Here is a 27,477-nt window from a genome sequence, read left to right on the forward strand (position 1 = left end):
CTTACGTATTTAAGCCTCACCTTTAGTTCTCCAAACATGCCTCATTTGACCATAAAACCATTCTCCAGAAGGCATTTGGCTTGTCCATGTGGGCAGTTGCAAATTTCAGTTGAGCTTGAATGTGTCAATTTTGGAACAGGGGCATCTTTCTTGATCTTTCGCTATGCCGGCACATAGAAACTAACACATGTAGTCAATCACGAATGAACAGGCCTTGGCCTTTTCAAGTTAGATTAGACAAAATCTAAAATTAAGTCAAACTTGTGCACCCAATTGTTTTTAAGATAGGAAAGAGTCAGGTTGAGAGGTGATATACACCAGCTGAAGTATAACTTCATGCTGAGAAAAAAAAATACTACAGATGCAATATTTGCTTTGATTGTTGATGGACAAGTATAGAGAAACTCAGGAGTTGCACTGCATCTTTGTGGATCTACAGAAAGCAAATATTAGAGTGCCAAGAGAGGAACTCTGCTAATGCACGAGGAAGTCAGGAAAGGCAAAGAGGTATGCGAGGATGGTGTGCAGAGGGTATGAGAACAGCGAGACGGTGATGAGATATACAGTAGGAGTAACAGATGGATTCAAGGTGGGGGTGAGATTACATTAGGAATCTGCTCTGAGCCCCTTCTCATTTGCAACGGAAGACAGGCTGGCATATGAGGTCAAGCAGGAGTCTCTTTGCAGTATGTTTGCAGATGACACTGAGCTGTAGTGAAAGAAGGGAGCAGGTGAAACAGCCTGGAGAGGTGGAGGTATTTACTGGAAAAGAGGAGGAATGAAAGTTAGAAGCAAGACAGGTAGTGAGACCTGCTACAATGTGCGATTTTGGAAACAAAAAGAGAAGACTGAGATTTGGGCATGTGCAGAGGAGGGATAGTAAACATACTGGACAAAGGATGTTGAAGATGGAGCTTCCAGGTAGGAGGAAAAGAGAAAGACCACAGAGAAGATTCATGGATGTAGTGAAGGAGGGCATGCAGAGATGGTGGCAGATGATTCATGACAATGACCTCAAAAGTGAGCAGCTGAAAGAAGTAGTAGTTAACTTTCATATTATTTTCAGTAGTGGGTTTAAATGACAACCTCCTGTTTAGCAAAACATGTTGCTCGCTGTTATTAAGAGCTTACAAGATGTTTGTGGAATAGAAAACAATAAAAAGCCTCATTGCTCTCATCTGCTCCATGTGTTTTGACTTTGTTGCCTGAAAAGACGCGGAATAATCATTTTAATTCTTGAAGCTTGAATTACCTTGGCCCAACTACATTCTCACATTACAGAAAAACAACATGTGGTGCTAAACCCATTCCATGCGTTCCTGCTCTTAAGATCTGGTGGATGGTGCAATGCTTTGGCCATTAAAATAACTAGTTTGTGTTGGAAAAACAGACCCTAGTTTCATACAACATTGGTAGGAGCTAGGCCAACAGATCACTCTTGAAGCATGGCTGAGAGAGGCTTTTCAGTAAAGATGTCCATCAGTAGGTGCCCCAACATGCAATTTTCCTTTTCGGTCATAACAGGGGAGAGCTTGAAGTTCAAGTTGCCCTCTGACATGTAAGAAACACACATAATGCCATATTGCAGTGGAGGAGTGAGCTATAGTAAAAAAAGGAATAAATAGCAAGGAGCACTAAAGGGCAGAAAAACCTTACATTGCAAATTTTTCAACGATGGGTCTGCTTCCCATTAAACCAGAGGCGAGCGCAGCCACGACCTTAAAGAGCACTGAGGCTGCCAGTGAGACCACAGGAGGGAGAGATATAACATACTACAAATACTACACATAGTACATGTTGACATACAGAAACAAGAGACCAATTAAAGATGTGTGGTAGACCAAGACTCTGTGGATCATTCTGTTGTTTCAGTTTATTGTGCACGTTTCTGTAAGCCAGTCCACAGAGTAGAGGCTGCAGAGGTTTTCAGTATTTAGTGGATAATAAGAAAGCCGGGTAGCCTTTGGACTACACTTGATTAGCAAACTGCTTTTTGCACAATCCTTTATTGGAACAATAAACAAAATAGATGCTGGAGGCTTAAAATTAAAAGACAGTATAGATTTTGTTTTTTGTTTTTATGTCAGTAATATCCCAACAGTTCCCAGCAGACAATAGTGTTAGGAGCACATACTGAAAGAAAGACATCATTGAAGCATTTTACCAGCACATTTCCTGACCAGCCATCTGAGACCGAGATAAAAACTATACAACTGAAAACATAAGGTATCTGTTTCAAAGTCCCATCATCCAAACATTCATTAAAAGGGGAAAAAAAAAAAAAAAAAAGTATGCAAGTCAACAATGTCAATGTGTGCAGAAATGACTACGAAGCCAGCAGCACAACTGAACCATGGTGAAAAGTTTAAAAATGTATTGACTGTCTAAACAGCATGCCATTTCTGTGTGTGATGATTAGTGGACTGTGATCAGACATGGCAACGAGACTACAAATGGAAAATAAAGTAAGAATGCAAAGTGAATGGTAGGCAGCAGGGCCTATATAATGTTGACCTTTGGTTTACCTGGGGAAGGTTTCTGATTTTGAAACCTACAAGAAAATGTAATCAATATTACATCATAAAGATAAAATTTAAATCTATTTTTTGAAAAATGTTACTTAAATTTAATTTAAAGATTGAGACCAACTTTCTTTTTGACTTTGTTTCAGGAGACTTGTTAAAGTCACACAATCCTCTTAAAGGAAAATACTATTACACTGCAGCTATTCTTTGATCAGAAACAGGGAAATGTTGAACCACTCATCTATGTAGCTATTTTTTTTTTGTATAAAATCATGAGGAAATACTTGTGCTGATGTGTTAATACTGAGATACTGACACTAGCGGTTGGAATCAAATGGGTTTTGAGCAGAAACGCAATAATCAAAAGTTAAAAAAAAAAAACAGACAAAATGGAAAAAAGTCAAGCAAAGAACTAGTTCAATTTTATTTGTTGTGCTTTAGCCTGTGTAATTTTTTTTTCAAACCAATTCAAATGCAAGCATATTTTTCTGAAGGGAACGAGAGCATTAGGACATCCAATAAATGTTCAATGACAATGAAAAAGGAGGGAAAAAAAACTAACATCTTTTAGTGACAAACAAACAAAAACAAAAAAAGAAAAAAATTATCATAATCAGTGAAATGATCAAAAAAAAATCATTTTCAAAAAAAGCAAATACTATCTCCTTATGTGCATGTCTGGGATCTTTATAGAGAGCTTAGCGCAGATATCCCACTTCCCTGCAATACTCAGTTTCCCTCCACTGTGAAGAGACACTGAGCCACCAAAGAGTAAATACAGAGGTGTCGTGTACATTCCCTTTACTCTTCACTTACATTAGACTTGCAATGCCGCCTGATTAGGGTTAGACTCATACACTGAGTGGAAAAACATCACACAATGAACCTAAGGCAGCCCCCCCGCTTTCTGCTGAGTTGGGGGTTAAGGAGGATGGTGTGGCTCAAAACTACACAGATAAGCCACCAGTACACAGATGGAACCTTTAGACAAGACCAAAAAAAAAAAAAATAAATGAAAAATAAAAATCAATGGTAGGAGAAGAAAATGTACAAGGGTGGGGTTTGCAGTGAAATCTGTCTTAACTGGCTGCCACTTCTCCAGTGCAAGAACTGAATCTAAAAACAGGCACATTCCTTTAGAACCCAAACAGGTACTCATTCAGCTAGACCTCAGATTTTTTTTCTTTTACATTTGAATCTAAATATTGGTAAAAATACGCATTTGCCTGTCATATTGTAATCATCAGTTTATATTTTGTGCACAGAAGCTTATTATTAAATTCTAAAGCTTGTTAATATTTTGTAGAGGTTTTTTTTTCTAAATCTAAACCCAAATAGCATAAGAAGGATCTCAAAACAATAAAGACGCTCAGTTCCCATTCCAAACTCTTCCCCCCCCCCCATGTTTTTGATGGCTCGAGTAGACTTAAAAAGCATCATAAAAGTGACAAAACAGAGGAGGAGGAGTTGGTGGTGGCAAAGAAGAAAATCTGGCCTTGGGAGGAGAGACTCGTAATAATGCTGGTGCTGGGCCTTTTCAGTGCACAAGGGCAATTAACAGGCTTTTAAACTGCTGCAAATTCACTAAGCCAACAGTCCCCCTTTACTAAAAAGGCAAACACTAATATTTCTGTCATTTCCTTAAAAAAAGGGAATTTGAACGTGAGAATTGCCCCAGCAGTCCATTTGCAGCCTATGGTGGGTAGTTCTTCCTGTGTGAGTCCACTGTTCACTATCAGAGCCAAGCAGTAGGCTCAGTCAGAGGTGAGTCCCAGGTCCTAACCTGCAACCCCAATCCGTCTGCCTATTCAACAGTCCTTCCTTGTTGCTTTAAAAGTAAATCAAAAAGAGGAAATCAAAACACAGCAGTGGTGCACAGAGAAGAGAGAGCAGTCACAGGGAAATCTTTGTGAATGCAGCTTGCTTCTCTTCTTCAGAAAAGAAAAAAGGAGACAAGGAAAAAGGTGTTGGAAAAGCTGGTTCTCAGGAAAGCGGGGACAGGAGGGAAGAGGAGGAAAATCTTGCAAGAGAACAAGTTAGGCAGTGTTCCTGTTCATTAGTTTTGTGTGTCTTTGTGTTGTGTGTGGATGTACTGTCAACGAGTGCATTGAGGATGCATGTTGTGTGTTTGTGAATATATTTGGGATATCTTGCATGTACGTTGGGATGTGCGTGTGTGTCTACAGCAGGTCGACGCGACGGTAGTACAGCAGGTAGGCGGTGCGCTCTGCAGTCTGCTTCACCACCTGGTACTGGTTGATGACCTTCACTGTCTGGTCGTCAATGCGCAGCCAGCCGTTAAGACCGATGTGGAAGACATCCGTGGTGTAATGACCGCCTGTCGCACTGTTTCCATGGTGATACACAACTGGTGAAGTTGAGACAAAAGGGAAAAAATAAGAAACTGGAGAAATGTGGAACATTTTAAGTTATTACTCATCTATGACTTCAATGTTGGGCGCAGTAGTGTCAGCAATTTTTAAATAAAAGCAGGTCAGTAAAGTTCAGGCGATCAACAGCATTGTGTAGAGTAACTACAATAACTACGACATCTATACATGCATATATCTAGTTACAACATCTACACACACAGTACCAGTCGAAAGTGTGTCCAAACTTTTCTTTTGACTTGTTCTGTACACACACGCGCATATGCATGGGGTGAATTTGCCAGAACACTCACTCCTGGGAGGATTGGCAACTGTTTTAAATCTTCTCCATTTGTGAGTAATCTTTCTCACTGTAGAATGATGAACTTCAAACTGTTTGTAAATTGTCTTATAACCCTCCTAATATTCATGGGCAGCAACAATACATAAGATCACTGCTGATGTCTTTCCTCCTGGGCAGTGTTTTAACACACACTTGAATGCTCCAGACCAGCAAATTGCCAAAATCTCTGCTTTTATAGAGGCTCTCACACTTGGAGATGATTGGTTAATCAGCGCATTTGATTAGAAACACCTGGTTTCTACTTGCCCTCTGAATTCACATGGAAGGAGTTAAGAGTGTACTTACGTTTTTCACACAGCACTTCTGCATTTTGGCTTAGTGTTTGTTAAATATGTTCTTGTTCATATGAGATTTTATTTACCTAATTTTAAGCCCTGCTAAGGACCAGATTATTTTTTTAGTCATGCCATAATAGGTAAAACCTTAATATTGAGAGACAGTGTCCTATTTACCATGATTGTATGTACTGGCTATACTGATTACTAAATCTATTTCCCCATGACTAATTTGGATGACACAGAACTCAATTCAAATCATTACAACTTTGTTATTGGCAGTAGTTTTGGCATTTTCTTATATTTAGTATAACATCTGAAAACGTGGCTTTGACTTTTCACTGGGTGAGTTTTGGTTTTTCTATTATTCCAGATTTTGTCCTGGTGTGAACTTGAAGAACCAGCTGAAGTTTAACAACAATTCTTTAAGCACCCACAGTGACAACACATTACAAAATAAAGCTTAATTACAACATCCTGTCACAGATGCCACAATGTGTCCCAAATTAACAACAAAACACACAAACCTGCAAAGAGCCTGTAAGTTCTTTGGCCTTTCACAACTTTGCTTCGCACTCCAGAGGACAAAAGATCTGAAAGAAATTTTTTTTAGAAATCGACTAATTAGACCACAATGTTTAATAAGTGCTTAAACAAGGACTAAACACAGAATGTTCTGCACCATGTTTCACTGTTGGAACGTCCAGATTTACACAGCAGAAAAACTGACAGACTCGACTCAATCGTGCTGTGATTAAACAACGAAGTCTGAAAAGTCACTGAACCATAACTGAGTTTGCACAACTTCTAGTTGAAAAGTTGAAAAGTAAAAATTTGATGGTATGTTTTAAACTGCAGCTGTGACCTCAATCTTAGCCTCTTTACTTGACTACAATACAGTATTTAAAAAAAAAAAAGAATTACAATGAAGGTAGAGTGAATTTCACAGACAAATTTGATCCCAATAAGTTCCTAATGTGTCTATAGAGCCACTGGATCAATATAAAGGCCTAGCAATGACACTGGCACCTCAGTGGAGTGTGGGTCTATCCATACCTTTGCTGATTTCCAAGTCAACAGGGTAATCAACATTCTTTGTCAGTTTCTGACAGCCTCCAGACTTTTCAAATACAAATCTCTTGAGATGGAGCACCAGCACAGGGGGCAGCTCTTCCAGAGTCACCCTTCGACTTATCTCAATCTGAAAGCAACAATGAGAGATGAGCAGTCAGAGAATGTAGCTGGTCCAAAAAAAAAAAAAAAAATACGGTTTCACACTTACAAAACTGTAGAAATAAAATTTGTCCAAACAAATCTGCACTGAACAAAACAACCACAGAACAAGGCTTAATTTGTTGGAAAGAAAAACTTCCACTGAGACCCTCAAACCACTAACTCATAAATGCATACATTTTCTGGTTTTTACTTTTCATTTTTGTACTTCTAAAGCTTTTGAAAAGTTAACTGTTGACAAAAAGCAAAATGATAGGTGTATCTTTAAAAAAAAAAAAAAAAAAAAAAAAAAAACAGACAAAAATGCCTATTATACAGCCGTACAGCAGATGTTCCTGCACCAGTTCTTCCAGCCTGATGTTCAAGAGGTGGAATTCAAGATCACAAAACTGCAATGCAACACTGATCTTAAGTGAAACATGTCATTAAAATGCACTTTTCTTATACCTCTTGCTTGGTTTTAGAAGTGTAGCCCTGGACTGACTCTCGAGCCACCAAGGTTTCGAGAGCCTCCTGGACAGTGCGGATCTTCTCTGACTGGATGTCCAGCTGCAGGGTAAAGAACGGCTGCAGAGTAGCCGACTCTTTAGAGTTTTGTTGATACACCACCGATCTAAGAAAGAAACAAAACCCGCCAGTTGCTGAAATTGTAAACCAGTTTTTAGAATTACAGTACCTTTCAGTCGTCAAAACATACAACATAACACAATGTATAACTACACATACCTCACCTGCTTTCTGGAATTCCTTTTAAACTCATTCAGACGGCATCAATTTATTCTGTAGCTATTCAAGAGCTTACCAGCTGTCACTGTAATCATGCAAGTCATTTAATTAAAACTTTAAATCCAGGAAAAATTGTTTTCTACTAATGATTCCTGCTGTAATTCCCCAAGTCAATCCAATTTCTCTGAAGAGCGGTTTAAAAGAAGTACATGGGTTATAGCCAAGCTCTGTGGGTATACCCACCACTCTGTAAACATATACTTATATTCAGTTTCTCTCACAACCATTTCTGAGAAAATAATACTTAAGGACATTTAAAACACTGTGCAACCAGTGTACACCAACACTGTGCCAGACCCGAACCTTGCAGAACATATTATTCTGGCAGGCAACAGCCGCAGATTCTTAACTTTCCAATTTGTCTGAAAGTTAAGACCTTTGTTTGTGGATGGTTGCCCCACGTCATGCTGTCGAGACTTCTGACCACACTGACCCACATGGGCAACCATTCTGAAGTGCTGTGGTGCGTGTTGGAGAAAAGCTGGAAAACTGGAGGTGGATGACCAATTTTGTGACGTCATCATGAAAAGAGGTCAAAAACTTTAACCCAGTAACCTGCTGAGGACTCTCAGATGACGTTGATACAATTTTTACCCAAGGTTAATGTAAAATAGCTCAGCATCACCAGCGTAAAAACAGGGCCACAACCTCCTTGCGACTTAGGGGAAGGGTTAAATCAATTGCCTGATGACTGGATTTTTTTTATTTTTGCATTTGGTAACCAACAGCAAGTAGCTGTGGCGACCAACTAGTCGCCCAGACATTGTGCGTGCAACATCCTCAACTTCTAGATGACCATATTCAACTGCAAGACAACTGTATAGATCGCCTGGTGGGAGACAACCTGTCTCCAATCACAGACTGATTGCCCTGACTTTCAAACAGATTGGCAAAGGCTTGCAAATAACTGTTTAATTTATAAATGTAGACATTACTAACATGTTGCAATCAATCTAAGTCAGTCTGTGCTGATGAGCACACCTCATCTGCGTCAACTCAACTGGTTATATTCTGAGTTATGTTCCTAGCTACATAAAAGCAAGGTTGTCAAGCACCCATAGCATTTTGAAGTTTAGTCAACATCCTGCAGCAACTGTATCACTATTCACAGAGGAATTTCTGAATTCCTTTTAAAAATTTACAAGGTTCTGGCTGGACTCTAAATGCAAGTAGTTAATGTGAATTTCTGTGTCTGTAGATGGCAACAGATTTGAAACAGACGGCATGACAAAGGATTGTGATTTTTGCAGATTTATCACAGTTAATGGCCATATAATCAAACAAACTGCACGCAACTGCCAACTTGACACCATTCAATTGAAAACTGACTGACTCCATCTTAGGCAGAAGGTGCCATAGAACTGGTCCTCATCTTCAAAGCAATTTCAAAGGCAATGATATTGCAATGAGAAGGCAAGTTTTTTTCCCCCACATACAGTTGCAATAATTTTCATCATACTGCAGTCTCCAACTACTGCTTTCCTTAGGGACTGTAGATCAGGGGTCTCAAACTCCAGGCCTCGAGGGCCGGTGTCCTGCAGGTTTTAGATGTGTCCCTGATCCAACACACCCGAATCAAATGGCTGAATTACCTCCTCAGTATGCAGTCAAGTTCTCCACAGTCCTGCTAATGACTTCTACATTTGACTCAGGTGTGTTGAAGCAGAGACATCTAAAACCTGCAGGACACCGGCCCTCGAGGCCTGGAGTTTGAGACCCCTGCTGTAGATGGTTATAGCTAGTAGCTATAACTAGCTACTAGCTATCTAGGACACTAGGAACTAGAATAATGCTACATTATGAAATTTCATCAGAATTTCTTCCTATACAGAGGGTCACATATCACATATATCGTGTATAAATTCACAACAATCTGTCACGTACCTGATGTGCCCACCAAAGATATCAGTGATGGGTGTGCGGACAAAGTCAGCTTGGCGAGTGATGGAAGTCTTGTTTCGGGGACCCACTTGCTCCCACTCATCCTCACTACCTTCTTCCTCCTTATCAGCAACATCCTCCTCCACACCTGGCTGGGACTCTGGTCCATTGGGTGTGGGAGCTTCTGTTTAATTTAAAAAAAAAAAAAAAAAAAAAGGAAACCACACTGAAAAAGAGGTATTTGACCTCTTAAGTGCCTTAAAGTAACGTCATGCCCTCCCCAAAATCCAGGCCATTTTACAAGTTGTGGAAAACTCAGTCGCACTTCCTTACTTGTACTGGCGTAAGTAAAAATATTTTCCATTTGAACCATAGTGCTGTAGGTTTTGGATCGATTGGTTCATTGTTTGGTTGACTATATTCTCAGCTGTTGGAAAACTGCCAGAGTTGCTTTCACAATTTTAAATAGAAGTGCTACATCAACAGCTATTTAGTCACTCTTTCGCAGCAAGAGGTCCAGGTTACCCATTTTTCACAGGTATCAAAATAAGAGTCCAAATGGGACTATCAGCAAAATGACAACAAATTATAAAAACAGATGGCCAAAAAGTTAATTTTGCAGCATTTTGCATGTCACTGCTTAGATACCAATCCCTTAGGCTTTTTCTTGTGAAGATATCAGAATTGGCATAAAGTTTGGTCTGAATTATTTTATGTAGGCACAAGAATCTAGCCACAGCTCCACCGGCTTCAGTGTTTGGCTTTACCCAGACTGAGCTGGATGTGGAATTTCTTCTCTCGCCAAAATGGAAAAATGGCTCAGAGTCAGTTACAATGAATTCTGTTTTTATTAAAAAAAAAAAAAAAAAAAAAAAAAAGAGTGCATGCATGCGTGTGGGGGGTGGGGGTGTCATACGCTGTAATACTAGCTTTTTGTTTCTATTTACAATTAATTTAGGCCAACACCAGGAAAGTTAAAGTTAGTCTAAAGATGATGTATCCAAAAGTAGTATTCAAAAATAAGTGTGCAAGTTGCTTACTCTCTTCCTGAGGTGAGATTAGTTTCTTTAATGCCAGCATCTCCTCGTGCAATCCATTGAGCGTGAACCCAAGATACTCCTCCGCATCCTCTTGTCGACCCTGAGATTAAAGTATAAGACATCAGCAAAATTACCGGTTCCAAGAATGCCTAATGTCAAATAAAAACCATGCTATGCACACATGAAAATGCAAAGTCATTCACTGAGGTAAACAGAAAAGTAGCGTGTACACAGTAAGAGGCAGGATAAAAGGAAGCCTCATTAAATAAAGATAACCATCTCATTTAGTGACTCTGAGTACTTCTCTTCATTAAAACTAATCAGACTTGAATCAGCAGATTAAATGTTAAATGTTTTTCTTCTGTCTTTTTTTTTTTCCTCTTAAACATGAATACACCAATTATGACCTACTAAAAACAACAAAACCTCCCCTGGGCACTGTCTGTCCCACAAGTATAATCAAAGACATTTTGACACACTGCTTTGCAGTGACTATGTGACGAGGATACCATAACTTACCTTCTCAGAAAGACTTGACTTGATGAGAGTGAGGAGTTTATAAATGTAAGTTGGTTCAAAAGGTACACCAGGCCGAATGTCTTTTATGGCCTTATCACCAACAGCTGTAAACACAGTTAGGAATCACAAATCAGCAGTGATGCCAAAAGGAAATTATGCAGATGTCTTTTGGCATGCTCTCTAATATCTTACCTTGCTGTTTGGCTTTAGATGGCACAGGCATATTGTTGAACTCGTTCACCAGCCTTACACTGACAGACAAAAACAATTGAGATGTCTCTGAATCCAATACATTTTAGTAAAGATATAAACTTGCAGAAATGCTGCTTACAAGTTGTCTATCATGGGTGTGGAGGTGCATGGTCTCTGCGTTTCAGTATGCAGAGGAATGGACTTCATCAGGTGATACATGGGAGGGCAGGCAATCAGGGCCTGTAGAGTCTGAGTGTTCAGAGTTAGGGAAAGAAATGGCATGTAGGAAAGGCACTGTGACATGCTACTTCAAAAGGTCTACATTTAATACAAATAGGGCTGCATAAAACGATTATTTTAGTAATAGAGTATTCTATCGATTATTCCAGCGATTAATCGAGTAATCGGATAAGAAATACTTTTTTTTATTAACAGTTTATCTGCATATTTTAACTTCCGTAATGCACTTTCTCGCCATGTGAACAAACAGCGGTGAATGGAGCAGCTACAAAGTTCTCTTTTCTTCACCTTAACACTTGCTGATCAGGTGCTTGATGAAGGACCTCCAGCTGTTTCACAGATTTAATGGTGCCGTTTACACGAGACCGTTTTCATTTTGAAACGGTGTCGTTTTGATGCGTTTCGGCCTTGCGTTTACACGACAACGGTGTCGTTTTGATGCGTTTCGCCCTTCTGTTTACACGACAACAGAGTGAAAACGATGTGTTTCAGGTGCCGTTTACACGAGACCGTTTTCATTTTGAAACGGTGTCGTTTTGATGCGTTTCGGCCTTGCGTTTACACGACAACGGTGTCGTTTTGATGCGTTTCGCCCTTCTGTTTACACGACAACAGAGTGAAAACGATGTGTTTGAGGTGCCGTTTACACGAAGCCGTTTTCACTGGAAACGGTGTCGTTTTGATGCGTTTCAGCCTTTCGTTTACACGATGGCGTTTCAGAAACGATCCGCGTTTACACGAGGACATGTGAAACGATGAAAACGATGTAGTTCCCATGCCAGGCCACAAGTTGGCGTTGGTTTTCTCTTTGCAAAGTTTGTTTACGCAAGACGCGCATGCGTGGAGTGACACAGTAGGTAGTGCGGCAAATTGTTCATTACTTACAAAACGGCCAATGTGAGAGGTTTTGTGTGGACCGATGATGAGGTTGGATCGCTGCTGCACACAACGCTGAATTACAAAACGGTAAAAACACAGGAAAAGCATAAGAAGCACTCGTGAATCCGCGAGTACTGTTTATCAGTTTGCGCGTGCGCGAAAAACTGGCCGTCGCAACCATAGTGCGCATGTGCGAGTCGAGCGTTTTCAAATCACCCCGGTTTCAAGTGTTTACACGAAAACGCAAGCCGGTGCGTTTCTGAAACGCTCCACTCTGGACCCCGTTTCTGAAACACATCGTTTTCACTCTGTTGTCGTGTAAACAGAAGGGCGAAACGCATCAAAACGACACCGTTGTCGTGTAAACGCAAGGCCGAAACGCATCAAAACGACACCGTTTCAAAATGAAAACGGTCTCGTGTAAACGGCACCTCAGAAACGGGGTCCAGAGTGGAGCGTTTCAGAAACGCACCGGCTTGCGTTTTCGTGTAAACACTTGAAACCGGGGTGATTTGAAAACGCTCGACTCGCACATGCGCACTATGGTTGCGACGGCCAGTTTTTCGCGCACGCGCAAACTGATAAACAGTACTCGCGGATTCACGAGTGCTTCTTATGCTTTTCTTGTGTTTTTACCGTTTTGTAATTCAGCGTTGTGTGCAGCAGCGATCCAACCTCATCATCGGTCCACACAAAACCTCTCACATTGGCCGTTTTGTAAGTAATGAACAATTTGCCGCACTACCTACTGTGTCACTCCACGCATGCGCGTCTTGCGTAAACAAACTTTGCAAAGAGAAAACCAACGCCAACTTGTGGCCTGGCATGGGAACTACATCGTTTTCATCGTTTCACATGTCCTCGTGTAAACGCGGATCGTTTCTGAAACGCCATCGTGTAAACGAAAGGCTGAAACGCATCAAAACGACACCGTTTCCAGTGAAAACGGCTTCGTGTAAACGGCACCTAAAAGAAAAAGCTGCTGTTTTGGACGCTGGAAAAACGTTTCCTTTTTCACTACTTGAGCTCACCGTCACAGCTTCGCCTCTTTGCGCTTGCGCAGTTAAAACCGCTGCCTGCTATGAGTGTTTTGAAAAACTAGTGGCTGCGGGAGCCATGGCGCATGTGTGAGTAATGGTGTAATGCTTTGTATTCACAAGCATTCTCGAAAATACGTTTCTACTGCAGGTCTATATTTAGTCACTAATAAGGGATTAAAGTATAAAAAATATTTTGAAGGAGCCCCTCGGTCCTGGGGGGCGGGCCTTCCGGTACCGAACCATCGCTAGTGCTAATGGCCCGCGCTCGCTAGCAAACCAGTTCTGGTAGCTACAGCTGAAGTAAAGACAAATAGCAGCTGAAATTCTCAGCGAACACAACACACACAGACACACAGAGCACTGGAGGCGTGGAAATGCATGTCAGCGACAGTTGCCACCCGTCCCGTAAAGTACGGAACACGGCATGTTACGGAGCCGTATTCCACGGAGTCCCGTAACATACGGGGTTCTGTATTTTACGAGACAGGTGGCAACTCTAGTGATGATCCACTCTGTGTTAAATGAAATCCATCGCAGCGACGGAGAGCTTTTTAGAATGTGTGCTTGTGTATACGTGAGTGATTCACACTCCAGTCCAGTAGGTGGCGGTAATGCAGTTCTATGTTGGTTTGCCAGCCCCCAATAAACCCACAAAAAAACGTCAGCACAAATGCTGCTAATGCTAGTGAGGAGCGCCGCTTACACCGAGACAGCTGAGCGCTGCAGAGTTTAAACGAAGCATCGACACAGTAAATTTGTGTCGATAAATTTTTAGAATCGATTTAATCGAGTTAATCGATGAATCGTTGCAGCCCTAAATACAAATGTGTGAATAAGCTTTAAACTGAGGAAATCTCTGGTGGTCACTCTGAAGGTCATAAAACTGAGATGTCTTTCAAATGTAATTAATTAAAGTATATGTGGGAAAGGTCTAAATTTTCCACTATCCCAAAATTAATTCTGAAACAGACTGAAATCACAGTACTGTCTGTAATATCTTATTACAGTTCTATGTGGAGATGTTAATGCCTAATTGCACCATCTAATTTGGTGAATGCTGTAATGTTAAGCAAATCAAGTGTACTGGAAATACTTAATAACTAAACTTTTTTTTCCCTTTTGAATAATCAATTGTTCAAGCCCCAAAAGTAAAATCAAGAATTGATCCAAAGTATGGTTATGGAGAACTGTTAACACCCCTCAAATACACAGTGGCACTTGCTGCCATAAGACTTGTGCCATTTGGCTTGATAATAATAATTAATACAACAGCAAACAACCAACAGTCAAATAGTTACATTCAAATTGATGTATGAAAAGGATACAGCATTGATATAACACCAGTTTCCCTTGTTGATCAGTCCTCTCGGCTGCAAAGACACTGGTTTATGTATCAACTTCACATTCTCAATAAGTTCTGGGGATTCAAACAAACAATATTCTTAAACAGGTAGCCTCGCACAACTGTAGCAAACAATGAAAAACAATGGAAGCATCAGTTTGTGACTGGATACAAGTGATAACAGTTTCATCAAAACAATTGTATCTTCTTCTATTCCTGCCTCCAATGACAACAGCATAAGAGACTGAATGAATAAAAGCAAGGACTTGCTGTGCCACGCCTAGGAAGGAAGCCTGTCATTCAAAAAGACAGTTTCCATGGTAACGTGGGCATAGTTTTATAGTTTCACACAAATAAGAAAATAATCAATTTAGCTGAGACTAAAGGACCAAAGAAAAAAAGCACATTTATACAATACAAATTAATCATTACTGCTTTACAAATTGATGTGATCGGCATTTTCATAACAAGTCAAACCACTGAGCTCAAAACAACCACAATTTTAAACTGACCTGTTTGTCTTTTCTAAATGTCAGTTAATCATATCCCATTTATCATGTCAGTTTCAGACAGTAGCTGTTTTACAAACAGCTTTTTCCTATGTGTATCATTTTATACAAACCAGGAACACAAGGTATTTTTTTTTTTATATTTACACAGCACAACCACATACTGTTTTATGTCTGCTTAAGGTCTACATTTCTGATTTTACATACCTCTGACTACCTTTGAATAGTGACATGCGCACAAGCATGAAATATTCAAGTAACTTGCATACAGAGAAAAAGTGGGCATTTGCTGCAGTGCTAAAGATTATTGCAAGTTCATGGATTATTGTTTCTTTTTGGTCCATTTCAATCAATCACTTTTACAGACTATAAAAACAGCTGGTCTGTGGCTCCACACTGGTATATTTTAAACTAGGCTGATCTTTTTAAGTTAAATTGCAATTAGTACAGACTAAAGACTATCAAGTAAACACATTTAAATGAACTTGCTTAGTAACTAAGATACCCACTACTCAACAGTGAGTATACATTTCCATCTGCCAGTAACTGCATTAGTAATTACATCCTATTATCATTGCTATGGTGTGCCACTCCACCACAGAAAAGGCCTGAAGAGTTAATATACCCAGCTGCTTTGCATTGTGTGTATAAAAAACATTTTTTTCTAGATCATTTGTAGGTTTATTTCCAAAACCTTCTGAGACAACCCAAAAATGTAATAGTTAGGTTCATCTATACCAAAAACAATCAGCACACTGCTGTTAAGAGTCCAATATTCAATAAAACAGTTCAGATTTGGTGACAAAAACAATACTTTACATATACCATCCTGTCTGCCAGCTTGTAAAATAAAATTTGAAAAACCTTATCCAGACAAACTGTTTTTCTAGCCTGCTCTGATCAATGACATATTTCAAGCTGCTGTTTCACTGTGTGAATTCTGAGGCTGTGACTCATTTTGAATCATTATCCAATTTCCTTAAGAAGCAAAAACAAGGAACTCCTGAGGCATCACATCTCAGTTCCTGGGAGTTAAATGATCAACTTTGAACATCTGGCTGAATTATATCCATACTGCAGCTCTGATAGGAACAACTGGAATGATTCCACGATATCTAAACAACAATCATTAATAATGGTGCTTATTAAGTTAGACAATGCCTTCACCACAACCTGAAATAGAAATTTGCACACTTAGAGATGCTACTACTGTCCAAACAAAGATGAAACTACAACATAACAGAAGGAGAGAGCATGAAAGAAACCATCTACCCGTACTAAAGCTTTATACCAACACCACTTCTTTGCTCATAAGGCATAAACCCTATCCTGGCCAACTCACTGTAAGTTAAAATAAGATAGCAGATATTAAGTCTTTTGCACATTTTTGTAACCTAACTATTCTGGGTGTAGTACTGCCATCTAGTGGTCATTTCTTGAATATGAACGCAGCATGCCTTTAACTTTGCATTATAGCAAAGTGTTACTGAGAATTCTGTATAGCTCAAACTTAACACATACAATTTTGTATTAATGAGCTGCAAAATGTAGGGTTTTTTCCTAATCTTTTCAATCAGACTTTTAAGAAATTATTTTGTTAGAACAAGCATTAACAGTACAATCACCTCAGCATAGCCACTAAATGGAAGGGAGTGAATTTTCCACATTACTGTGGCAGAAAAGTTTAACTTACACCAAATAAGAAAAAAGGTATGGTTGACAATTTTTAAAAAGGTAAGTCATCAGCTTCCTTATAAAATACCTGCAAGTTTAGGGGCCATGGGATCCTCTGATACATGGACAGGGCCTTCTTTTACCTCCCCAACTTTCTCAGGCTGCTCTGGCACAGCGACAGAGGGAGATACTGCTTCCACAACATTCTTTACTTCCACAAAGGCCTGAGGGCCCCCAGGAAGAGGCTTGGAGTTGTGAAAGAGGCTAGCCCAGGATTTGGGAAGATTGGCAGTAGGTGCAGCTGGAGTTGCAGGTGAATGCGCCTGCTCTGTCACTACTGACTGGGCAGCAGAGTCTGGAATGACCTGCTGAACCTGGTCCCCACTCTCAAAGTCTTCTTTGTGTCCATCTGCACTGACAGGAGTGGTAGACTCTACTAACCCATTGGCCACCCCATTGTCTGCTACCTCCCTTCCCTCTTGTTCAGTAGTCGTAATGGAAGTGATGACAGAGGGGGTGGCCACAGCAGCTGAAGGAGGAAGAGGTGATTTGGAGAGGGGGCTATGTGGAGTATCTGAAAGTTCAGGGCTCTGTGGAGCCAAATGATCTGGCTGCTGATCTGCAGTCCTTGGTCCCTCTGTCATCCCTCTGCTTTGAGAGGAGGATGAAGAGGAGGAAGTTGCATTGTTGCCGTCTGATAAAGAGGCAGCTCCACTTGTTAAGTCCAAAGAAGAGTCATCAGGGCTATCACTAGTCCTCTGATTGTCAGTGGATGTGGGGGCACACTTGGCTGCTGCCACAGCAGCTGTTGATGTTGCTGTGGAGGCGGGTTCTGGGGTGGAAAGTTCAGCCCCTGACAATGCCTTACTGTCCACATCCTCAGTATTGTGGTGTGGGCCACTGAGTGCATGTCCGTTCACCAGTGCTGTCATAGGCGATCCATCTGCTGCACTGGTGCTGCTGCTGTTGCTGCCAGTTGATGGGTCCAGGTAACTGTAGTACCCAGGCGGCCGCTTTTTCTTTTTCTTTTTCTCTCGCTGTCCCAGACTACCAGGGAGTCCGTCCATGTCCTGGCAGGGTTGGTGATTGTCCAGACCTGAAGCCTCCGAGTCAGGTCCATCCAGTGAGTTGAAGTGTGTCCCATCAGGGACATCAGCTGCTGGAGGAGCCGTCTGTTGAGCTTTCTGGGCCGGCTGACAGCCCAGGATGAACTCAGGAGCCTGTGGGTTGAGGGTACTCGACACCTTGTATAAAGGATCGTTGCCCCCGACAGACTTTGAATCCATCACCTCGTCCACACCAAACTCAATGTGCTGATAGTCTTCTCCTGGAGATAACATTTCAGTCAATTAGAACTACAGAGCACTGTTTTTGAATAATTCCTACATATGAAAACAGGCTGTTGTAACTGACTCTGCTGTAGAACTTCACATAAAATCCTTCTCCTGAACAAGCAAACCATTATTCAAAGGCGTCATGGGAGCTCTGACAGGATCAGACATACCAACAAAAAGAAATTCTGCTAGTCCATTTTTGACAACTACTGTCATGTTTTTCCAAAACAAAATTCCTTCTGGTCTTACATAAATCCCAAAAGTGGGGTGAGTCAACACTTACAATTAGGACCAGGAAGGACAACACAGCCTTGGGGCTACACCTTCTTTAAGATACTTAAGATTTTCTTTTTTTTTTTTTTTTCTTTAAAAAACAAAAAAAAAAACAAAAAAACAAAAAAACAACTGTATTTATTTTTGAAATTTTCATTCTGTTAAAATGAATTTTTGTCCATCATTCTTGGAGTTTAAATCAAAATTGTGTTCATATTTTTTGCAATTACGTGCTATTTAAAAGTGTCTAAAATCACTTAACTAAAAGATAGAAATTCTCAAGTAATTATAAAGGAATACAATATGGTGCAGGAACAAAGCAGGTCAAGATGAAGTTCTGACCCCACACACACACAAACACAAGTAATTCCTAATAAGAGCTGAATATTTTTAATATTAGCATTTTTAGATGTTGGAAATTTCTTAGGCAATATAGAACAATGTAACAAAAACAAATATGAATTATTTGAAGAAAAAAAAGTCAATGTTTGGATAAAACGTATTGCATGGCAGTTTAAACTGTAAGTTATTATGCAGTAAGAGGCGCAAAGTGCAAAGGTGAAACATTAGCAAGTGCAAATAAGAAAAATCATTGTCATCGTGACACAGCTGATTGGGCACCCAAACAGTAAACTGATGCCCCGCAGAAGGTAAGAGGGCACTGCAACAGAAGATACTTCCTCTACTGAGACGAGAGGAATCGGTTAGTGTTAGTGTTACTGAAATTGCAGTTCATTACTGTAAAATGCATTCAGCAGTGAAACCTCAACATGTAAAGATAAACATGTACACACATGTTAGCAACCACATAAAATCATCAATATGCCCTTAGTAAATAAGCTGTGATTGGTAAGTCATTAAAATGCAATTCAATTTTAATTTAACTGAGCCCTATAGTAGTGAAAATGTATTATATGCAAGAGAAGATAAGATACTTCACAGTACCTTAAGCATGCAAAGCTTTATAGGTTTTACCAACAGGCAAAGGAAAGAATACAGGCACAAAGTTTAGAAAGCCACCAGTTTTTGAAACCTGGATTTTCAGTTTTACAGCAAACGTACAAGAGGGTATCAGACTCCTCAACTCACCGCAAACCTGCAGTCCCATAGACTCCATAATAAAAGGTACAGCAGGAGTGCAGTAAGTTCCTAAATAATCAATACAAATCAAGGTAAGGCAATTGGTCATGTGCATATAGGTACTATTTGAAAGAAAGGTGGCTGCTCTAACATTTTTAATTTTGGTGGCCCAAAATTTAAATTAACTAAAAAAGGAAATTGTCAAGATTTAGTGGAATGTATAATCCATTTCAAACAATAATGCACAAATGTATAGAAAAAAAATTATATGACAGGAAAAGCATCTTCCTGCAAGGCAAGCCCAATCAGCTAAACCTGGGCTTGAGCCATACATGTAAAGGCCTGCTCTGGAAAAACTACTTGATGTTAACTAAGAGCAGGAAAACAGTCAGCTCCTGAGATATAGTATAGGGTATTTTAATGTTGAGTAATTTTAAAAGAAAAAGAGAACAATGCAGAAAACTAGCTTATGTGACAAGTACATACCAGAAGACTGACTGACACACGGGACTTTGTCATTGAACGGAGGAAGCTGTAAAGCAAGAGAAAACATTAGTTGGGATAAAGTAACTAAAACACTAATATTTAAAATAGGCAAGATTTATATCTTCAGACATTTGAAAATGTAGAATTACAATTTAACAGACATAAGTAAAGCATTAAAAAACTTAATGGCCAATTTCAGTAATCCTGAAGCCTCAGTTCCTGTGTATTAGGGCTACTGTTAAGAAAATATATTTGAATATATTTTTGAATATATTTTTCCAAAACCCCATTTCTTCCAGTGAGAGAATACCTCGATGAGGCCACCAGAACTACACAAGAATTAAACATCAGTCATTCTTCTTCAATTTAATAATGACTTATTAGGGTAAAAATGACGACTATTACTTTTGTGTAATCCATCTCCTTACCTCAACATAACATCGTGGAGTCACAAAAAACTGATTGATCTCATCAGGGCTGAATTCCCCAAAGATGTACTGTGGAAACAAAATCAATGCAACCATTAGCTGAAAAGGAAAGACATTGTGATAAAATGCACCTTAAAAAAATGTTTCCTGACATGTATAGTTGAAAAAAACATTTTCTTTTAAATTCCAAAAAAAATAAAAATAAAAATATCAGGAAACTGATCCTGAGAGACACAAACACAAGTTAAATCTTGAGATTATAAAAGAAGATTAAAATGATTAAGTTAAGGGGGAAAATTTTATCAGTGTACACAGTAGAGGACAGGTCATTTCACCTCATAACTGGAATGGATTCGAAGGGTGCCGTCATTTCAAAATCTAGGTACTAGGTTGTGTACAGCCTATCACCACCCAGATGATATACAAAGCTAACTTGCACAAACTGATGAGTCATGCAGTGTTATACATAAACAATGAGCACAAACATCTTTGAATCCAGGCCTGTTTTCTCTAGGTGAAGTAGGTTTGTGAGTTTGTTAAAGGTTAACACAAAGCACTCTTGTACTTAAAACAAGCCAAAGCATGCCTCTGCTGTACTTCACAGACTGTTGAAATTTTGGACACTTTTCACTTGTATGTTCCTGCTTTAAGGTGCTACAAGATTACGGGGATTTCTATTAAACAGACTTGACTTTTTTACCTAAACTTCTTGTACCACCCCCTCTCCTTATATAGTATTAATCTTCATTTTACTTATTGGTAAAGCCGAGTTTGTTTCCTCTACTTTAATACACAAAAGGCACAGTGAAACAGAGAGCAGAGGAGAGAAACCATCATTGACAGCAAAATGGATGAGACTCTCCACTCAGACTGACTCACTGAAACATTCTTATGGTCAACAAGTTGTGTCGCCTGTGTTTGCCATAGTAACACTTATAATGATGAGGACATCCCATTAGTGGAAGAAACGGTACTCTCCACTCTCCAATTTGCATTATACATCTGTCAGCCAAGCACACGCACACAGAACATGAGGTGGGACTAATATTTACTCTATGACCACCTTCAAATTGTTTTTGAAGTTGACGTATCATAAAATGTGCATGCATTGCGAATTACAAACATAACTTTAATATCACTAAACATTTTAAATATTATAGCAAACCACTGGACTTAAATGAGTTGTTGGCCATTTGGCTGGCAGCCAGCACTTAAGCTGTATATACAAACTTGAAATTATGACTTCACAGTTAAGTGATCGTATCAGAAATTAGGAATTTCCACATGAAGCCTTGCGAAGTTTAAGCAGATAGTATAAAACTGGCATTATTCATATTTTTACTACACTGTTGTTTTGTGTTGTTGCTTAAATAGCTATTAATTAAATTTCCACTTTATCGTGTTAACAACTATAGCTGTGTTTTATACCTTCACAGGAAACAACACTATGAGCCACCAAGTGTCCACATATGCAACTTAGAAAAGGTGAAATGAACTCACTAGCCATGCCGTTAATCCTCTCAGTGCAATAAACAGTGGAACGTGAAAGGGCGGGCACAGAGAAAAGAAACTGCAGCTTAAGCACATGTAACTTTTTGCAAACGAGGCCCCACGCGAGGGCCCACATTGCTGAAATGGCACTACAAGCGACAAACAGCCGGCCATGATCCAACGGCCTCAGGATAGCTAACACAATCACAACAGAAAGAATGTCCCTTTGCTTCTTTCTGCAGGCATGCCACACGTACCACACTAAGCTTCCATTGCTGTTCGTTTGGACTGTGGATTACAACAAATTAGCCATCTGTATGATTTCAGCACAGTTTAATGACGACACCACACCAACAAGGAAGAGTCTAGAATACTAACTGGAATAGTAAGAGGAGGTGTTATGTATACTTTAGTAAGTTTTACTACCAGTTGCTGACTGTTAGTGATATTGTGGTTCACAAAATGTGTGAATGCTGTGAAATGTCCTACAAATATGTACTATGACAATCCTAAAACTAATGTCGGTCAAACAATCAGTTTTATCCTAAGCACAACAGGGTACACTACCAGCACTAGGGAGCCTGTTCACTTAAACTGATATGCAGAGTTATTTGTGGACAACTTAGCAGAGCATAAAAATGCTGCGGTGCCACTACAAATAAACAAGACTAGTTCTTCAATGAATCTCTGGAGCATGTCGGTGCCTGCCTGACAGTGTGAAGTACTAAAAGAGTGACAATTACAAACCATAAAAAAAATAAAATAAAATTCAGGACAAGGCAAAAGCAACTGTTCATAAATGTGGCAACAATTTATTTTTATGGCAGAGTAGGCCATAACACAAACATATTCCCTTTTAATTAATATGAAGAATAATTTGAACATTCTGATCCCTGATTGAAGACAAAACAATGATACTGGAATAACTATTTCATCCTGCGGCCCCTGATAATAATTATCCCAAGGACAAGTTGCACAGATACATTGTAGCTAAACCCAGTGAGTGAAAAATGTTTTAAAGGTGCTAATTCAACTTTACATTCATTTTAAAGATGCTGATTTTAATACCATTGAATTCTGAATGTGTTTGAGAAGAATTTCTAATTTTTGTCTCAACGAAACTATACTAAACAAGCTGCGAGGGGTGCAACAATTCCTCGAGTAACTCGAATAATTCAATTCTAAAAAAGATCCTCGACACAAATTTGTTGCTTCGATGCTTCGTTTAAACTCTGCAGCGCTCAGGCGTCTCCAGGTTTCACAGCATTTAAGTTCTCCGTCGCTGCAACAGATTTCCGTCATTTGGAAAAACGACCTTTAACACCAAGTATATCACTGACATGTTTTTCTGTTTTAGTTATAATAAAGTTCTGTTTGTGTGTTGTGCTCGCTGGGCAATTTCAGCTAACAGAATGGATTGCTATTGCCACAGTTTGCTAGCGGGCGCCGCCATTAGCACTAGCAACCGAGAGGCTCCGTCAAATTATTTTTTTATGCTTTAATCCATGATTGTTGACTAAAAATAGACCTGCAATAGAAATGTATTTAGGAGGATGCTTGTGAATACAAAGCATTACAACATTAAGCTCATACACCCTGCCAGTTTTCAACAAAAACACTGATAACACAACAGCAGCAGCAGTCTGTCTGCACACGTGACAAACGCAAAGAGGCGGAGCCGTTATCAAGACAGGGAGCTCGTTCTTCTAGCTCCAAAGCAGCAGGGCTTATTCCTGTAACTGGGAAACAGCTGGAGGACCCCTTCATCTACCACCTGATCAGCAAGTGTCAACCTGAAGAAAAGAGAACTTTGTAGCTGCTCCATCCACCGCTGTTTGTTTCACACAGCGAAAAATCTGCAATAAAGCTACGGAAGTTAAAATATGCAGATGAACTGTTAAGACAAAAGTTTTTCTTATCCAATTACTCGATTAATCGATGGAATAATCGATAGAATACTTGATTACTAAAATAATTGAAAAAATACTCGATTACTAAAATAATTGATAGTTGCAGCTCTACAAGCTGCTAATAAAAGGGCTCTCTGCTACCACTGTGTAGCATAATCTATGTCATGTAGAACTGCTAATATGGGTTCTACCCAGGGGTTGATCACCTGGCACTGCACCATGCTGAGATTGTCTAGCGCTGGGCTGAGCATTTCACTGGTTCACTTTGGAACTCTTCCCTATCACTGCAATTAGCGCCCCCCCCAGATTTAGCGACTTTTCAGACATTTAATGACTTTTTTCCCCCCAAAAGAGCAACTTTTTCCAGAGACTTTTGGAGATTTGTGTACAAACAGCGCTCCTACCGCATCCCTTTGTACGCTTCAGCATCACCTGGACCTTGCTTCTGATGACCCCCCCCCCCCCCCCCCCCCCCCCAAAAAAAAATTAGCATGTTAATTGGTTTTAGCAAGCTAATTAGCATTAATCCCCCCTACACAGGTGCCAGGCTGAATCTTTTCTGGCTAGAACCCTTAAAAAGTAATGTTACTTTGATAATTTATTAATTGTTACAGTTGTTACAATTTTTTTTTTGTTTGTTTTGTTTTGTTTGTTTGTTTTTTTTTGGGGGGGGGGCTGCATTTTTCAAACATGGATTATTTATATTTATTTAATTATTTGTATTTTCTTCTTAATGCATGCAATCTTCAGATTTTAGACCTCAAAGCTTTTACTTTCAATTACAAACAATTATTGAGAAGACAATCTGGAGACTCATTAATTAAAAAAAAGAAACAAACAAACAAACACTGGTCATAACCAACTGTATGTTGTGGCTGTTAACATGATGTGCTATGGGATAGATACTAATTTCAAGCCACTTAAATAAGATTTTGAACATAAGCAGGCATGCTATAACATGTTGTACTTACAGAAGCAATAAAAGTAACAGTGCCTCAATCACTGAACTATGCCTCAAGGTTAATGGTGGCATTTCAGCAGTAAAGTAAAGTCAGAATAAGCTACTTTTGGCTGCTCCCTTGCTACAAGGGGTCGTCACAGCAGGTAGCGCAGCATCTTTGATTTGGCCAAATTTTATGCCTAATGCCCTTCCTGAAGCAACCCCAAAGGGGATTTGTGTCTCCAGCTGGAACTGAACTAGCAACCTTTGTGTTAAACCACTACACCATTGGAGACACTAATAAGACTATCAGAATAAAAGAAAATATTTATTACACTTTTCAAGGGTCATTTAAATTTTTTTCTTAAGACCCTGTAATGCTCTGCTAAATTAGGAAATATACTTAATGTTTCCTTATTTTATTACTTTAACGCATTGGGAGGTTATTGAACTAAACCAAAAACAACCACAAATAAAATCTCACTATATATCCTGTATTTAACTGATTCTCAAACTAGCTCAGTTCTACTAATAAGACAAAATGAATGGCATACTAATTTATAGTGTCTCATTTGCTAGATTATCCATTAACAGGATGACTTACCACAAGCAGAACAGTATCTGCTTTTATCCGTGGGTGCAGATACACAGAAGAATTGATAAGCACTTCCAGAATTACCTGTTTGCCAAGATTCTGCAAAAAAAACGATGTCCCTTCTGCTGCCTCACATTATCTGGCTGCCCCACCTCTTTATCAACTTCTCTTTCTCTGGGATTTAGTTAACCTGATTTTGGTTCTAGTGTCATTGCTTTTATGCATGCATAAATTATTTCTCAGAGTAAATCAGGAGTAAAACCATTTTAGTCACCTCCTCCAACTAATCTACAGAGTTTATTATGGTAACACAACAAAAGTGGTGATTAACAGGGGAAAGCAGACCCAAAGAAAAAGCTGATGATAGTCCAAATCTGCTGTTGCTGTGGAGCACAGACTGGAAACGATTATTTTGAACTATGTGCAAGAGCTTTGTGCTATTTATGCACACAAAATAAATCAACAGCAGTAACTATCTGGGACCAAATATTGACATGTGAAATTTAAAAAAAAAAAAAAAAAAAAGAAGAAAGAAAGACGCTCAGCCGATTTACCCTCGAAGCTTTCACTTTGCTGAACCAATAGAAACGCTCAATTGTGAGGGCAGGAAGAAACTTGAAAGCATGCAGAATTACGTTCTGGTAGATTTTCCTTCCGATAGTCGTCAGTTAGGTTCCGTTTCTTAAAAAGTGTAAACTCGATACTTAATATAACCCCGCTCCAGGTTAATTTTTTACAGTACGAGGTTTGTTAAACAAGTTAAACTTTAATTCTGTCACAATTAGTAGGCTTGAGACCTGGCATGTCTCTGCATGCACAACTAGACCTCAAAATTGGGCCTTCCAGCATGACAGCTAGCTTCTCCAGAAATAACACCAAACTTGTTAAGTTACCTCCAATCTAAGCTCAGTCACGCGGAAGCTGGCTGTGCAAGCAGCGTGCAAGCTCAATCCTGATCCTCATTGTTTCCATATCAAGTAACTCTTCGCTATCAACGAAGGCCCACACTGCCGAAACTGTATTTAGCTAACCAGCTAGCGGACAAACGGCAAAGTAAAAGCACACCACCTGTGCAAAACAGTTAGCCTGCTAGAAGCTAAACGAACAGCACGAAAATGTTTTTGGAATCGATCATAAACATCAAGTGATCGCACGCAAAATATTCCAATAAGCAGTCATTTTACTTTCTGACTACTCCGAGAAAAAACTAATAAGTTATTACTAGTTATAAAAATAAGGTATGGCAGCAGGCCTGTGGCAGAACTGAGCAGGTGGGCCATGCATACACGCAGCAGTTTTCGGTCACTTTTCTCTGACCAACACCACATGACACTTGCGCGATGTTACTTCGAAGTATCACTGACATCAGACTGAGCAAGTTTTCGTGTTGTTTAACTAAAAGTGGCTGTCATACCGTGAGACCCGCAACGTAAAGTACTGCTGGTTCATTTGAATGGAAGGACCTAGGGCCTGTTAGCTCACGTTACCATGCTGGTGGTATTCCAATGAGGCTTAGAGGGGGCATTAGCAAGCACTTTTCAGCACTTCGGCATTTCAATGACACGACAAGCCAAATGTTTCAAATAACAGCACATAACTGACTAAAATTAAATTACTGTGTGGCATTAGTTTTGGTCAAAATGCTGCAAAAACAAAGGGCGATGTTAAGTCTATAAATAACAGACTGCACGAGCTGTTTTGCAGGCTAATGATAGCCAGCTAGCTTAGCTACCTGGTTGCTGTAAGAAGCCATGCTCCCGGTGAGGTTTTCTGCCCTCCGCTCACGAGATGAAGCGTCTCCCGGGAAGGTGTTGTAGGTTTCTACTGACAGCTACAAAAGGTGGTCTACTTTGACGTCATTGTCATTTGCCCAACGGTATCCTGGCAGTCGAAAGTTTTGATCCATGTAACGCATCAGCACTTCATGCTGTTCGCCTTGCCGTCACCGCCATTTCCGTCTAGCATCTTCCTCGCTTGCTAACCAGAGCAGCGCGCGGTCGGTTGTAACGGCAGCGTGAGCTCAAGGAGTAATGGCAAATACTTCCGGTGAGTGCTGGCTCTAGGACTTCACC

General features: G+C 39.8%; 1 protein-coding gene across 2 annotated transcripts; it reads right to left on the reverse strand.

Annotated features, from left to right (window-relative positions):
* Nucleotides 1–1,974: 1,974 nt before the first annotated feature.
* usp10 (ubiquitin specific peptidase 10) lies at nucleotides 1,975–27,405 on the reverse strand. 2 transcript variants are annotated; one of them, XM_030720654.1, is made up of 15 exons: nucleotides 27,138–27,405; nucleotides 20,470–20,538; nucleotides 20,042–20,087; nucleotides 19,565–19,624; nucleotides 16,957–18,195; nucleotides 14,669–14,760; nucleotides 11,324–11,433; nucleotides 11,185–11,243; nucleotides 10,993–11,096; nucleotides 10,474–10,573; nucleotides 9,437–9,617; nucleotides 7,214–7,379; nucleotides 6,590–6,734; nucleotides 6,061–6,126; nucleotides 1,975–4,893 (listed from the first exon to the last, which is right to left on the reverse strand). In XM_030720654.1, the coding sequence occupies exons 1-15, from the start codon at nucleotides 27,156–27,158 to the stop codon at nucleotides 4,706–4,708; spliced, it is 2,646 nt and encodes an 881-aa protein (XP_030576514.1). In that variant the 5' UTR covers nucleotides 27,159–27,405; the 3' UTR covers nucleotides 1,975–4,705. The 2 variants fall into 2 exon arrangements, with proteins under 2 accessions (XP_030576514.1, XP_030576523.1); XM_030720663.1 differs by lacking the exon at nucleotides 19,565–19,624.
* Nucleotides 27,406–27,477: the final 72 nt, after the last annotated feature.

Source organism: Archocentrus centrarchus, chromosome 3 (genome assembly GCF_007364275.1).
Source record: "Archocentrus centrarchus isolate MPI-CPG fArcCen1 chromosome 3, fArcCen1, whole genome shotgun sequence".
In the NCBI taxonomy this organism is placed as follows: Eukaryota; Metazoa; Chordata; class Actinopteri; order Cichliformes; family Cichlidae; genus Archocentrus; species Archocentrus centrarchus.

What these genes read in the sequence shown, in the direction of transcription:
- usp10 (XM_030720654.1), bottom strand. Translation starts at nt 27,158, where the DNA reads ATGGCTTCTTACAGCAACCAG. An exon ending in ACTGGTGTTATATCAATGCT is followed by an intron (nt 11,434 to 14,668) that starts GTATCCTTTTCA and finishes CTGAACACTCAG; the next exon opens with ACTCTACAGGCCCTGATTGC. An exon ending in TGACTTGGAAATCAGCAAAG is followed by an intron (nt 6,127 to 6,589) that starts GTATGGATAGAC and finishes AATTTCTTTCAG; the next exon opens with ATCTTTTGTCCTCTGGAGTG.